The 15,948-nt window shown below is 41.5% G+C and overlaps 1 protein-coding gene and 1 non-coding gene across 2 annotated transcripts; one reads left to right on the top strand and one right to left on the bottom strand.

Annotated features, from left to right (window-relative positions):
- Nucleotides 1–982: 982 nt before the first annotated feature.
- On the bottom strand, nt 983–2,816 carry LOC148866213 (uncharacterized). The gene is made up of 3 exons (XM_088976420.1): nt 2,504–2,816; nt 1,277–1,410; nt 983–1,063 (listed from the first exon to the last, which is right to left on the bottom strand). The coding sequence occupies exons 1-3, from the start codon at nt 2,814–2,816 to the stop codon at nt 983–985; spliced, it is 528 nt and encodes a 175-aa protein (XP_088832546.1).
- A 70-nt stretch (nt 2,817–2,886) lies between these two features.
- On the top strand, nt 2,887–2,993 carry LOC148866214 (small nucleolar RNA R71). The gene has a single exon (XR_016112109.1). It is a non-coding gene; the product is annotated as a small nucleolar RNA R71 (small nucleolar RNA).
- Nucleotides 2,994–15,948: the final 12,955 nt, after the last annotated feature.

Raw genomic sequence — 15,948 nt, forward strand, 5'->3', positions numbered from 1 at the left:
AATCGCAACTAGTTGTATATCGTCTAGACCAGGTAATGCGTCAATTTGGATATGACGATTTGGGTGGGTAGTTTCTACAGGCCGCCAATGAAGATGTGTTCTAGACCCGTCGACACAGTCGGGCTTTCCCAGGTTGCTCATGTTGGCCAATAGCCGGTTTCTACAGGGAACCACGGTGTAAGGCCCTGCAATTGGCCTATCTTTGTGCGTTGCTGGCAGGTTTCCAAGAAGTGGTCAGGAAGTCCCCTAGGCCTCGTCATTCTCTAGCGCCTCCAGAGGGTCATGCCGCCAACCGAGGTGCCATCCCAATTTCCGTCACAGTAGGTCCTTTAGAGAGGGATGTAAGTGAATGCAAGAGGAGTCCGCTGGGGTAAGGAGAAGGGCATAGTAGCCGCCCATCGGTTATCAAAAGGGAGCGATCTGCAAGGGTATCCCATCATCATCGGAGTTATTGAACTCCAATCGAGACAAGTGATTAGCCAATACATTTTCGACACCCTTCTGGGTGACTACGTTTAGTTTCCTATAGTAATTGCACATATGCCACCCAGTCACTACCCTAGTAGGAACAAGAACTCCTTCCTCATTTTCAACTATTGTGACCCCTGATTTCTTTGGCACAACCTGTGTAGGGCTAACCCATTTACAGTCAGATATAGGATATATGATTCCTGCGTCTAACAATTTTAAGACCTCCTTTTTAACAACTTCTTTCATCATTGGGTTCAATCTTCTTTGGAGTCTCTACGTGGATAGTTCCTTCTTCTAAATGAATCATATGGGAACATATCAGTGGGCTTATACCTTTATTATCAACTATGGTCCAACGTAGTGCAGATTTATGTTCTCTTAACAGATTTATCAATTTCTCATCCTGCTCAACACTAAGTTTAGAAAACATTATAATAGGAAAGGTATCACCTGGTCCCAAAAATGCATGTTTCAATACATCAAGGAGTGGGAATAACTCTACTTTTGGTGTCTACATAGAAGATGGCTTCAGCTGGTCTCTCTCATGCGGCAACTCCTCAAAACGTGTTTGCCAAAACTTTTTCTGCTTATCCTGCATGTCATTAGAAATAAAGGAAACATTAGAAACATCATTAACAAGATAAAACAAAAATTCAAAATTCAAATCAGAATCACAGAGGATGTATTCTAAAGATTCAGAATTTTCCCTTTCATCTACTTCCTCTACAATGAGAGAGTCTATCATGTAGGTATGATAGCACACGTCCTCATCTCAGGGCTACTTCCCAACATGAAAAATATTCACCTCAAAAGTCATATTCCCAAATGAAAGCTTAATCAAATCATTCATACGATTAATAAGAGCATTGGCTATAGCAAGGAATTGCCTTCTTAAAATAAGTGGAATCTTCGACTCAATGTCAACTATAGATTGAGTATCTAAAACCAAAAAATTAGCAGGATAATAGAATTTATCAATTTGAAGTAAGATATCTTCTACTATCCCCCTTGGTTTCCGAATAGAACGGTCAACCAACTGTAACACCACAGACATGGGTTTTATCTCTCCATGACCTAACTGCAAATAAACTGAATAAGGCATTAAATTTACACTTGCTCCTACTCCAAGAGAGCTTGACCGAACTCTTATATCCCAATATGGTAGGCAATCATAGGGCACCTTGGATCTTTGTACTTTGGTGGCATTCTCTGCTCAATCTCTGTACTTACTTGTTCTATCAAAAATATAGTTTTATTGACATGGTGTCTCCTTTTCATGGTACATAGATCTGTGATCACCTCGGCATAAGCTGGTACCTACTTAATCACATGCAACAAGGTAGATTAATTTTAATTTCTTTCAAATGTTCCAAAATCTCACCTTGTTTGTCTAAACCTTTTCATCCAAATCTAAGAGCTTAGGGAAAAGGCACTTGAATCATAGCCTCCTTTTCTAGCTCTTTTGAGGGGGCATCTTCAGTTCTGCTCGAAATGGTGACATTTGTGCAAGGTGGGTTTGGCAAAGGCCCATCTAAAACCTTACCACTACGAGTAATGATGGTGTGGACCCCCTTGATGTTCTCTAGACCAGAGGTGGATCCCTATACAATATGTAACCTCTTCAAATTGGTCTGAGGCTGAGATGGAATTTTGCCTCTCTCTTGTATAGTAAGAGCAATGGTAAGCTTAGTTATCTAACTCTCGATATCTTTGTTCTCTTCAACCACCTGCGCAAGAATAGATTCAAACTTTTGGTAAGTATTTTTCTATGCCTCTATAAATACTTGAAGTGCTTCCTCTAAAGGATTCTTATTCGGTCGAGCATTGTATTGAGGTGTAGGATGAAATCAGGATAGTTGTACCTCTACACTCCAATTATTGTTAGACGACGTGAGTTGGTTTTGATCAGCCTTCCAACTAAAATTGGGATGGTTCCTCTAGCTAGAGTTATAGGTCTCTGAATAAGGTGAGAAAGGTTTCCTATACATTCCTAAGGCATTACACTGTTCTTTATAAACCTCTCTCATCTCACCATAAGTTGGGCAATCTAAGCTAAGTGATCCAATCCCCCACAGACAAGACTTGAAGTTTGAGTTTCTACCAATGGCAACCGTGTGGGTGACTTTATTATTTCTCATCTTTAAGGCCTCAAGTTCCCTAGTTACAGCTTCTAATTGGGCTTTGAGGTTGTCTTCCTCCTTAAAATGGTAAATCCAGGTTGGACGTGACCTATTAATACTATCAATAGCACTAGGTCCAATCCATGTGTGGGCTTTCTCACCTAACTCATTCAGGTAATCTATGGCTTCTTTACGATCCTTTTGCAAAAACTCCCCATTACACATTATCTCTATGAATTGTCACTCCCTATTGGTTAAACCCTCATAAAAATAGCTAACTAACCGCCAACTTTCATACCCATGGTGCGGACACAAGTTCTGTAGCTCTTTGAATCTCTCCCAAGGCTGGTATATGGATTCACTATCCTTTTGAGAAAAGGTTTAGATTTGTCTCTTAAGGTTGTTGGTCTTATGGTGCGGGAAGTACTTGTTAAAGAAAGATTGGGTCATTTCCGCCCATGTACCTATGGGTTTTGTTCTCAAAGAGTATAGCCAACTCTTAGCTCTCTCTTTCAGGGAAAAAGGGAAAATTTTCAGCCCAACAATGTCTGCAATATCAGCTCGGTTATGGAAGGTGGCCACTACCTCTTCAAATTCCTTAATATGCACATATGGATTCTCACTATCTAAACCATGGAAATTGGGCAAGAGTTGGATCATTCTACGTTTGAAATCAAATTATGGTGTATTCAGAGGGAACATTATGCATGATGGTGTGGCTATCCGAGGGTGGGGTGCATGTAGTCTTTCAAAGACCTAATAGGGTTTTCCTTGTGTTGACTCATGGTTTCAGAATCAGAGGATGAACTAGATGAAGTAGATGATACTTCTTCTTCAGGAAGTGGTGGTGGGTCTATTCACACACCCTAAGCTCCTATTTTTTTAACTTACAAAAAGAAGAAAAAGAAAATGAGATCAAGAAAATAAAATGAAACTAAAGAAAATGAAACAAACAAAGGAAATAAAAGATAAGTAAATAATGTTCAAACTCAGTTGTTGGTTTGGCTTCCTCGTTAACAACGCCAAATTTTGTGTCTCGCCCAAAATTATTGCCCTTGGCTAAGTGGTCATTGAAGCGTTGCTTTAGGTGTCGAATCCACAAAGAAGCTAATTAAACCAACAAGAGGAGTTATCGCTAAGAGTAAATAAACTAAAAAAAAAAAGTATGATTTTCTAAAAATAATAGAAGAATAAAAGTATTTGAATAAAAATAACAATGTTTAAAGGATGAAAAGTAGTATTGTGATGAACAAGGCTTCGAGATTCACTTGATCGATTTGTTTAACTGTTCTCGACTTTGATTCCTATTTATTACTTAATTGCAAGTTTTACATCCCAAACAAACAATCAGAAAATATAACTTTAAAAACCAACAACAAGAACAAAAGTATTTGTTCTGAGAAAATTAATTTACAATGAAGAACAGAGTGATCTATTCTTACAAGCTATCCAAGAATGACAATGTGTCAAACTAACAGTATTGTACTAAAGGACCATCCCATTAAATAAATTTACCCAACCAATTATTTTCTAACAAATTGTACATAAAAAGAGCATGACTAATCTTATATGGAAATTGAAGAATATAACTTTGGGTTTATCAGATAAAGGAAATCTCTCAAGAACAAAATTAAGCATTGAAACCTCTCAAGGAATCGAAGTAAAATAACAAGTAAAACTCATTGATCAAGATCCTCCCTAGCCTTGTTGAAGCTTTACCCGACCCGATGAAGATGTTGTCAGGGCCAGTGAGATTGATCGTGGTGTAAGTTATAGTTGTTCTCCCATCGACCTTCCCTTATTCTCTCTTCTCTTGGGTTTTAGTGTGTGTTTGTTAGACTGGTTAGTTGTGTTTGATTTGGTATAGGGTTCATTCACCGAGCATGTCGATGGTGTGTTGGACTCCCTCTTGTTTGGTCGTTCAGCGGAGGAGTTAAGGGTGGAGCAGCCCCTAAGGCTGAATCCGTGGGCGGTATAGGGGGTGTTAGTTTTGACAAGAATGTCTGCGATGTGGCTAGACTGGCAGCACATCAGGTCGAGCAAACGGCAAAAAGCTCGCATATAGCAATATCATGTCAGGAGGTCATTGTTGCTGCCAACAACATTGATGTATTTGGTGGTGTTGGGGAAAGGGAAACTATAGCTGATGGTGACAATGTTTCTCCTCGATCGGGGGTCACTGGTGATCTGGAGCGTTGTCCCGAAATCGAAGGGGGGATCCAACATTTACTCTCACTCCCGAAGAATTATCATATGAAGAAGACTTGCTTCATATACGATAACAATTGTTGGGGTGTTGTGATTGCCACAACATCCCTCCCTTGCATTTCCCGATGGTGGACCCGGTGTTGGTCCAAGGTAAGGAAGTCAAGTATAGCATATCCGGTGTCGTCGCCTCATTCGCGTCCCATGCAATTCAGGTGGGGTTGTTGCTGGAAAGAAAGTTGCACCCCGAGTTCGTGGGTCCTGTTCTGAATACTGTGGTGACCTTGATGAGTTTTATAATGGGTTAACCATCGAAGGAACTATCGTGGACCGATTTCCCCTACTGGATGGAGGCTTGCCGAGATTTTTCATCAATGGGCTTCCGTATGGGTCGAATCAAAAGGCGTATTGTAGTACTGGCACATGCTTTCTGGAAGGAGGGCCAAGATATTCCTCAGGTAGACCTATTTCATTCATTAAAGAACGTTTGAGACAGTCGCCAGGTTGTCGAGGCCAACATGAAGAGGGTTACTGATAAACTTGCAAATCTGAGGGATGAGTGTGTGTGGCAGGAGCAAATCCTTGAGGATTATAGAGCAGATTTGGACTCCTTGAAGAAATATGAGGAGACTAGCGGGGTGGTGGATGCCATAGTGGCTATACGTAGGGAATGGGCCAAGTGACTTTTGTTGTAATAGACTATCGCCAAATCATCTCGTGTTTTGTATAATAGAATCTTTGTATTAGTAAAACTTGTGATGTTTCTTTGGCGGGTCGACATCATCTATCATTACTTATTCGTAGTTTTCGATGTCGTAAAAAAAAATTTATCATATATGTCGAATGATGACCAAATCATTTGGAATTGATTTGTTTGTACACTCTGTAAAAAATAAGTAGTTTCATGAGTTTATAGGGGTAAATTGCAATTGAACATTGTTGTGGGTGTAATCGGTGGTGATTGTGTGTACTCCTTAGTTTTTGGATTCTTAGCATAGGTGTTAAACGTTGTTGAGAAGAAAGAAGACCACACGTGTCCACTTTTATTTGGAGGGACTTCACAGGTGTTTTGTAGTAAATGTTGGGAATACTAGGGTTCAAGTGATTCAGGGTCGAGCACCCATTGGGTGGTGCGGTCATGGTCAAGGGTTGTCGTGTCTTAGGAAGACGGGGCCCTTCATGGGCGATGCAATTAAGTTTCGGCCATATTATGGATAATTAGCGTAAGTTGGAGTTTTATTGCAACCATGTATAGGGAACAAAGTGTTGCTCATAAGCGGAGTGTTATTGTTAGTGTTAAATCAGCTAGGAATTATACTTACCATCGATAGAGTCTCCCAAAGGCTATAGGGAGGCATGGACCTGCCTGTGTTTTCAAGGCTTTTGCGGTGCTCAGGGTTGCCGGAGTTTTTTTTTTATGCCTGGGGTTGCCAAGGCTTTTTCTATGTCTGGGGTTACCAGGGCTTTTTCTGTGCCTGGGGTTACCAGGGCTTTTTCTATGTATGGTGGGTACCAGGGCTTTTTTCTGTACTTGGGGTCATCAGGGCTTTCTGTGCCTAGGGTTACCAAGGCTTTCTCTATGTCTAGGGATGCCAGAGCTTGGTATGGATGCCTGGGGTGCTGGGGCTTATCATTGAGGTGCCCGAGGTGTCCAGGGCTTTGTAGAGATGCCTGGGGGGGGGGGGGGGGGGCAGAGCTTACTAGTGAGGTTCCTAGGGTGTCTAGGGCTTTTATAGAGATGCCTGGGGGGCCGGGGCTTATCGCTGAGGTGCCCGAGGTGTCCAGGGCTTTGTAGAGATGCCTAGGGGGCTGGGGCTTATTGTTGAGGTGTCCAGGGTGTCCAGGGCTTTATAGAGATGCCTGGGGGGGTTGGTGCTTATCATTGAGGTGCCCGGGGTGTTTAGGGCTTGGTATGGATGCCTGGAGTGTTGAGGCTTATCGCTGAGGTGCCCAGGGTGTCCAAGGCTTTGTTAAGATGTCTGGGGGGCCAAGGCTTATCATTGAGGTGCCCGGGGTGTCCAAGGATTTGTAGAGATACTTGGGGGGTCGGGGCTTATCGCTTAGGTGCCTGGGGTGTCCAGGGCTTTTATAGTGATGCTTGGGGAGCCAGGGCTTATTGCTGAAGTGCCTGAGGTGTCCGAGGCTTTGTAGAGATTCCTTGGGGGGGGGGGGGGAGGGCTGAGGATTATCGTTGAGGTGCCTGGGGTGTCCAGGGCTTTTACAGAGATGCCTGGGGGGCCGGGGCTTATCGTTGAGGTGTCCAGGGTGCCCAAAGCTTTGTAGAGATGCTTGGGGGGCCGGGGCTTATCATTGAAGTGCCTAGGGTGTCCAAGGCTTTTATAGAGATGCTTGGTGGGCCGGGCTTATCGTTAAGGTGCCTGGGATGTCCAGGGCTTTTATAGAGATGAGAGGTATATATGTGTGCAGTCACGTGAACAGGACAACAAACGTATGCTCAATAAAAAGAATTTGTCATGGTATGAGAGTATAAAGAAATCTAGAAATACTTAGGAAGAGGGGAAGATAGTATCATGATGCAAGATTGTATTTTATGTAAAAAATGAAAAGAAAAAAAAATGTATCATGGAGCAAAAAAAGAATATATATTTGCATGTGTGTAAGGAAACATGATTACTCAAAGTAAGGTTTCAACCAGTAGCCATTTGTGGTTTCAGCATCAGCACCTGTGTCTATAGTTTTAAATACATAGTAACCTGACTTGTGGGCCTCTTTTATTAGATAGGGCCCTTCCCATGTTGGTGCAAATTTCTCTACGGACTTGCCTTACCTAATGTTAAGGGTTGTCTTTAATACTTTATCCCCAAGCTTCTAGGTCTCAGGTGTCTGTTGAAATTGGTTGCTAGTGCTTGTTTATATTTGTTTTTCTTCTCTGCCGCTCTATCTCTGATTTCATCTACCACTTCGAGTTCGTTTGCAAGCAAATTATCTAGATCCTCTGGTATGATCTTTTTACCCATCATCGCAACTACCATGGCAGACACGGACTTGATCTCTGTCAGCAGTACTACTTCTTGTCCATAAACCAAAGAGTAGGGTGTCGCCTGTGTGCTTTTCTTGATCGTGGTGCGGTAGGCCCATAGCGTCTCTAATAGCTTCTCTGCCCAATCCTTCTACCTATCAGCTACTATTTTACTTGGCACTTTTAGCAACATCTTGTTCGTGGCCTCTGCTTGGCAGTTACCTTGGGGTAGTACGTCGTAGATGTACCCAATATTTCCCTATACTACCCTAAAAGGTCGCAAACCTCTTGATTTTTGATGGACAGGCCATTACCCATCAATATCTGCATCGGTACCCCAAACCTATGGACAATGTTTTGTTGTAGAAAGTTCGCTATGTTAGCAGCAAAGATTCATTGTAAGGGAGTGGCTTCCGCCCATTTAGTGAAGTAATCCATTGCAACGATGATGAAACAATACCCCTTGGACGGTGGGTGTATCTTCCCTATAAGGTCTACTCCCCAAGTGTGAAAGGGCCAAGGTGCGATAACAGAGTGTAGGGCATTGGCAGGTTTACGAATCCTCTCCCCGTAAGCTTGGCACTTGTGACACCAGCACATATGCCATTGTGTGTCCTCCATCATAGTTGGCCAATAGAATCCGAGGTGCAAGATGTGGTTATGCAAGGCAAGATTGCCATAGTGGATTGTGGGTTCGGAATTGTGGGCTGCTTCCAAGATGTCCTCAATTTCCTTGCCAGCCAAGCACCGTAGAGGTTTGCTTGTGTAAGACTTTCTGTATAGCATGCCATCTTGGAGGTAGAATCTCTTGATTTTGGACAATAACTTCCTCCGCAAGTGAGTATCAATTGGAAGTGTGTGCTTTTGCAAGTATTCTATATATATCCTCCTCCAATCTTCATCATAAACCACCAAGCATTCCTTGTTATCTGTTTGTAGAATGCACTTATCGCATTCCCATTGTATTCTAACCGAATCCCATTTCATTGTAGGCCAATAATACCCCAATCATTGTAATTTGCAAAACAGAGGACTCATGACTGCCCCATAAGTCACCTCGTGAATCTTGCCCAATGTGGCCTCCGCTTCCTCCTTGCCTAAACACCTTGTCCTTATGCCATTCGACTCTTGATGGTACGATACCCCGTGCACTAGCTAGAACTTTGTGATCTATGTCTTGAGCCCCCATGGTCTACCCCTTTAGTTTCTATATTATCTCATATCTCCAATCGTCAACTATTATCTACTTTTCATCTTTCACTTGATCTATCAAAGTGATAATCGACTATTTGTTGATGGTTTGAATGGTGATTTCTATTGGCTTGGGGATAGCTCATTTCTTGGATCCTAATGTGGCTAAGGCATCGATGAACCTGTTCTTGGCTATATTTTGATGTTCGAAGAGTATGCCGAGACTGCGAAGTAATTTTTGTATCAAGGTTCTATAAGGTAAGATGGTGAGCTCTTTTACCGTTGTGCTTCCATCGAACTGCCCAATTACTAGATTCACATCACCGAACACTCTTATCCTCTTCGCGCTAGCTTTGATTGCTTTTAGCAGGCCAAGAACCAATGCCTCATATTCTGTTATATTGTGTGAGCATGGGAACTGGAGTTTAAATGAAAAGGCCGATGTCTGCCCATTGGGCGGAGTTAGAGTTACCCCGGCACCGGTAGAGTTGCTTGTGCTGCTCCCGTCGAAGGTTAGGATCCACTCACTACTTCCTACCAAAGTGACCCTGGGCATGTCTCCAAGGATTTCTTCCGATATAGTGAAATCGGAGGTGGACGGGAAAATGGCCAGTAAGTCGGCAGCGGCTTGAAATTTAACAGCCTTGGGCTATGTATATTCTATGTAGTACTCATTAAGCTACATCATCCATTTCACGAGTCGGTCAGACAAGGGAGGCCTATCCATCAAAAACTTGACCGGATCACTTCGTGTAATAAGCCTCACCTTTTGTCCGAGAATATAATGCCTAAATTTATGTGTGGTGAAGACTAGGGCTAGACATTGTTGTTCCATGTGGGAATAGCTCTTCTCCACTGTTTTGAGGGTTCTATTAGCGTAGTAAATGAGGATTTCCAGTTTTCTTTCGTCTTCCTCTGCTAACAGGCATCTTATAGCTTTGGCCCTGTCTTAATATACATCCTGAACTCTCGTCCATTTTTAGGAGGTTGCATCGCGAGCACTTTGGCTAATGTTTGTTTTAAACATCTGAAAGCGTCTTGGTGCTCCTAGGTCCATTCAAACCCAACGGTTTTCTTAACCAATTTTATTAATGGCAAGGCTGAGTGTGCAAGGCCGAGGATGAATCTCCTTAAATAGGACACTTTCCCAAGGAAAGTCTTCAATTGGGACTCATTCACTAGTCGTGGTAAGTCTAAGATGGTGTATCCTATCTTGGTCCACTCGGTAACCTAAGAATTTGCCTGATTATACTCTGAATGTGCATTTTAACAGGTTCAATCTCAGTTTGAATTCCCTACACCTAGTGAAAATTTTCCTTAGGACTTTGGGATGTTCTACTTTCTTCTTAGTTTTGATGACTATATCATCCACGTAGCACTTTATCTCCCGATGGATCATATCATGGAAAATACTAGTCATTGCTCTCTGGTATGTGGCCCCAGCTTTCTTTAACACAAAGGGCATCATATTGTAGTAGAAATTTCCTATATGTGTTCTGAAAGTTGTGTGAGGGGCACCCTTAGGGTGCGCTCTTAGGTGGATCATATCACGGTGTAATATTCTTTCCTACCATCCGTACACATCTCCTCCTCTTCCGTCGCTCCAATGTTCCCACAAGTTCGCTCTTAGGTGGCTATAGTAGCTTTGTCCCCTCAACTTTGGCTATCCGGGTCTCACCATCCTCCGCTAACTCCATGAAGTAGATAGCATCCTAAAGGTGCATTTCGGTCTTGTTGAATGGAGCCCTGGTGGCCGGATTCCTTGTCGAATGGAGCCCAGATCATGTACCAGTGGGCATCCTAAGAGTGTGTGGTAAGAGGTTTTTCCTTGGACTATTTGAAATTCCTACATTATGTTGAACGACCCAATTGCGACTTGCAGCTCTATAGACCCCTCGGTGGTCGAGTGGGTTCCATTGAAATCTATTATTTCCAACAGGAGCCCTTTGACGTCTTCCTTCTGGATGCCCATGAGCTCTAGTGTGTGGACCAATATAAGATTTATGGAACTCCCGGGGTAAACCATAAATCTCCGCATGTTATACCCCCTATCTTTGCCATGATGTATAGGGGCCAGTTGTGAAGGGGGTCAGCTGCTAGCATGTCATCCGTCGTGAACTCCACGCTACTACGATCGCAACTGTACGGCTGTAGGGGGTATTGAAACACTTATGCCAATGCCTTGATGGCCGATTCTCGTGTTGCAGTGTTGGCCCCTTGCTTAGTGAAGAATTGACACAGTTCTTCACTTCTCTCCAATCTCTCTATCAAGGCATCTACTTAGTATTGTCCCATAGCCCCGACTACATTAATGCTACCTCCCCGAGTGTGTGTTGGCAAGGGATCAGTCTCCACGCGAGCTGGTTCTTTTGTTACAAGCTGATCTAGTTTTACTTTCTATGCGAATATCCTTCTGAGGAAGAAGTAGTCCATCAATTCATGTTGCGGTGTTTGGTGGTAGTCGCACCGCCTATCGATGTGTGTGCCTTTTTCCAGATTTACTCCCGGTGGTGGTGGTGGCAAGCTGATGATCCCATCTTCTACTAATTTGTTCATGATCATGATCAATTCTTCTTTAGTACAAGGGAAGGGTGGTGCATCTCTTCTTCCTTGGGTATTTCTTCTTTAGTACGACCCCTGTTTGGCTATCCCATGACTCCATGGCCTTCTGTCGACCGCGTATGCCTCTTCCCTGCCGTGCGGGGTCATTCCCTTAAATGTTTTGTGTTGTTCTCTCCATGCATTTCCAGAGCTGGCTAAAAGTTTTCGCTTCAACGTTTTCGATGTCGATCCGGTATGCTGGTCACATCCCCTGAACGCATTGTTTGACGAAGCTTTTCTTAGTGGCATGCTTGTCGAAGACGGAATAGGTGAGCTTCTTAAATCTCAAAACATAGGCTTGTAGATCCTTCCCTGGCCCCTACTCCACATTTCGGAGATCTGCCATCATCAACTTCCTTTCCAACGTAAACCATTTTGATAGGATTTTCTTGGCTAGCTCTCCCCATGAGTCAATGCTCCCGGGAGTGAGATTCACAAACCATGTGTATGCTGGTCCTATTAGCGATTTTGAGAATTCCCACACCTTGAGGTCTTCGTCAAGAGCAAAGGGATCAAAAGAATCTTCAAACTTTCTGATATGTTCCTACGGGCTACCTCTTTGTCCGTCATACTGTGGCAATTGTTGAGGAGAAGCGTACCCGGTAGGATATGGCTTGTACATATCAGAAAGTTTGGCCACGGCTTTCGACCACTAAACCTTGAATGAACTCCTTCAATTCGTCCCTGCTGAGGGGAATATTCAATAGTGGGTCGATGTTGGGTGGAGCACGAGGTTGGTAGGTGGGTGCAAATCCTGCTTGGGACGGGGATAGATTCGATCCTGCATGGGATGGGGCTGGATTGCCCCTGTAATGTTGTTCAGGGACTCCAAGGAAGGTGGGTCTGACACTAGGAGTATACCGGTTGGTATTTGGAATGCCAGGGATATTAATAGTAGGTGTTTGCTATGCATGGGTCGAGCAGTTAAGCAATATTTGCAGGGTGCTTCTCGTTTCCTCCATGTTTTGCTCTATCCTTTTGAAGCATTATTTAAAGAGTGGAAGGGAAGCCTCAAATCCATAGATCTTGTTTGACAAAATCTCGATATCGGCCTGAATGGGTGTCTCTATCTCGGGTTGGTTCTCGATCTCAGGATTAGCATTCTCTTGAACGTCGCTCTGTTCCTCAAGGATGGTAGTAAGATTGATTCTTCTTGAGGCCATCCTTCATGATCAAAGAGTGAACCAGAGATTCTACTATTGGTAGGAGGTGTCTATCTGGATTGGGAAATGGTCTCTCTTTGAAGGACGAGGGAGTCTACGAGGGAAAATGGGTCTAAAGAGGTGAAAGGGTTGTAAGCACTTGGGAATATCAGTAGCAAACCACCTAAGATCTATGATGTCTAATATGAAGAGGACCCTCTTAATATGGAGAAGGTCCAGAGACCCCAAAAGGTAGGAGGTGAGGATATTTGCTCTATATCAGGAAAGGAAATATACTACTCGTTGGCAATTATTGGGTACACTATGAGGTATTGCCACATGTTTCATGAAGATATCCTCAAGGATCAACTTTCCTTATTCTTGAGATTCCTCATTACCCATGTGTGTTACCACCTTTTTTGCACGCCATCACTAATCCTACGTGGAGACAATGACATCACCATTCGAAAGTCGATATTTGTTAATGTCCTGTGGTGATTTGCGAAGCGCTTCTTTGTAACGGTTCCACATGTTTGGGTCGGGTCTCGCCACTGGCTTGGTCCGTTGTCCTCCTGATCCGTTGTGAGTGTGACTTCATTACACACTTGAGTGTGCTTGGATCCTGTAGGCAAATCTTTCTAAAGCTTGTTTGAATTTTGGTTACTGATTGGATTTGGTGGGTGGCAGCCTTATCATGGTTCTACTTAACATGCTATGGGTTCATCGCAACAACCATGGTTGATTGTAGGTTAATCGCAACGTGGGGAGTTGATCGTGGACTATTTGTAAGTGTTCCTGTGGTGGTATTCTTGGTGTTTGAGTATTCTTTGAGGGTCTAAGTAAGTTATACATACCTACACTCATCTTTATCATCGTTGTCTTTTCAGAGATTTTTGCCTGTTTCCTCCTGAACTATATTCATTGTGGTGATTCAAGGACTTACATCGACATCATGGCCTAGTCATTCGGGAGGCTTTGGAGCCCTGGCAGTTCGTATTTGCGTTTTGATCACCATTGATGCCTTGATCATCTATCTAATTATAATTGGTAAGCAGAAAGATAGTTCCATGCTTGACTTTAATTTCTCATGTTATTTTTGACCAGTTTGAATCTGGTTATAGCTTAAAAGTTGGGTATCTCCAGACGGGTCACTCATATTTGTTCGACGGATGACCAACTGGATTCCTACTCTGGATTTGTGATTGTTCTAGCTTAAGGCTCTAAGCCCCAATCTGAATTAAACATGTGAAATTTCACTCGTTCAGAAAATGGTATTGATTTGAAAATTTGAACAAATTGTTCTTATCCCAATAAGAGATGATTTGGTTTACCGACAAGACTAGTACTCTACAAGTATTTGTGTATTTCTATACTAGTAGGGACCCGTGCGATGCACGAGAAAATATGAAAGATTTAATAATTTTATTTTTCATTTAATGTTGATTTATAAAAAATAATTTATTTTTAATTGAATATGAATACTTATTTTTAATAAAATTAGTTTTATTAATAATTTGTATTAATTTTAATATTTTTTATTATTTTTAAATAAAATTTTGATTAATTTTAAATAAATAAAAGTAATTATAAAAGCTGATATTTTTATTAATTCCACTAATAATTAACAATTATATAGGAATGACAACGAGGTGGGTTCAGGGCAGGGCACCCCATCCCTTTCCCTACCCTATAGTCAAGACACTCTACCCCATCCCCGCCCCGTCCCCAGTGTCACACAGGTTCAGGGCAAGGTAACCACTCCCCAATGTTGGGCAAGTTCAGGGGCAAGGCACCCCACTTCTCATCAAGGATAGAAAATCCTCGAATTTCTCCACCCCGTCCCCAGTTTTGGGTGAGTTCAAGTGGAGGTGTAAATTAGGTCATGCTGGGTCAGCACGATACGACCCGCATTTGGCCCGCACAAAGTGCGAGTCATGTTGTGCTAGCCCATGAGGCATTCTGGGCCATGCCTCCCTCCTCTAGGATAATTTCGGGGGTCGATTTGGCACGACCCACGGCTTGAGCCCGCATGGGCCCATGCTGTGTTGTGGGTCGGGCTGGTCCATGGGCCAGGCCATGCCACACACCAAGCCAAGCTCAAGGCAAGTCACCCACTCCCTATCCATGGTTTTAATATTGGACCGGATAAGGAACCGTTCTGGGGTCGAACGGTTTGACTGTTTGGTCCGAACGAATGACCCGCTTTGACAAAAAAGTAAAAAATTATAAAAAAAGGCCACAAACTGTTATTTAGGTTGACAGTTTGACTGCCCATGTCAGCGGTTCGCTAACCAAATAAACAATTTTTTGACAAAAATCTGTTTTGAGGTGAAACGATGTCTAGTTCCCAATTTTCCCGGTCTAACCATTTGGTTTGATCCAGTTTTGAAAACACTGTCCCCGTCAACCCAATATTCGATTTGATGATAGAAATGATCAAAATGATATATTGAGTATCAACCACATTGTAAATTTCTAAAAGTACACTAAATTGTCTTTAATATTCAAAAATGTAATTTTATGAAAATTTTGGAAAATTTATTGTACTTGTGTAATTTTGAAAATTTATTTAAATCATTACTAAATAATTTGTGTAATTATTTGTTCAAATTATAGTTTTCCATTTCCCATAGTCATTTATCTTTAATAATTTTCAATAATTTGCAATGATAATTACATAATTTTTCAATGGTTTTCCAAAATCTATCAAATGTAAAAAATTTCCCTAAAATTTCTAAAATATTCTAATCATTTTCATTAATTAATGAAGGCATTTTAAATAAACTTTCAAATACTTTATATCTTTTAATTTCAAACATGTTATTTTACAAAAATGTAGTTTTATGAAAACTTTTGAAAAATTTATTACATTTGTGTAACTATAGGGATTTATTGATTTTTTTTAAATTGTTATTATATATATTTTTTATTTGGTAGTTTACTAACAAAATTACACTAATTTATCTTTTATTTTTTAATATAAATTAATTATTAATTTCATTTTCTAACATTATAATATTTTGTTCCCCCATTTGTATTTGGTTATTAATTATAATAATAATAATAACTAAAATTTTATACTTTTTTATAATTGTTAAATTTGATTCTCAATTTTATAGAAATTAGTTAAAGAGTTTTCAGTTTCTATAAAATGTTGTTAATGAGTTAATTAATAACAATATTTATTAATTTTTGGTAATTTAATAATTGTACTAAAAAGAATTTTTAATTTTTGGTA

Source organism: Nelumbo lutea, chromosome 3 (genome assembly GCF_056320005.1).
Source record: "Nelumbo lutea isolate HS-2025 chromosome 3, American lotus-T2T, whole genome shotgun sequence".
In the NCBI taxonomy this organism is placed as follows: Eukaryota; Viridiplantae; Streptophyta; class Magnoliopsida; order Proteales; family Nelumbonaceae; genus Nelumbo; species Nelumbo lutea.

Coding starts and splice junctions, on each gene's coding strand:
- LOC148866213 (XM_088976420.1), bottom strand. CDS start 2,816: ATGTGTAATGGGGAGTTTTTGCAAAAGGATCGTAAAGAAGCCATAGAT. Junction 1,411..2,503: donor CTTAGATTGCCCAACTTATG/GTGAGATGAGAG, acceptor TTTTGGTTTTAG/ATACTCAATCTATAGTTGAC. Junction 1,064..1,276: donor TTGGGAATATGACTTTTGAG/GTGAATATTTTT, acceptor AATGACATGCAG/GATAAGCAGAAAAAGTTTTG.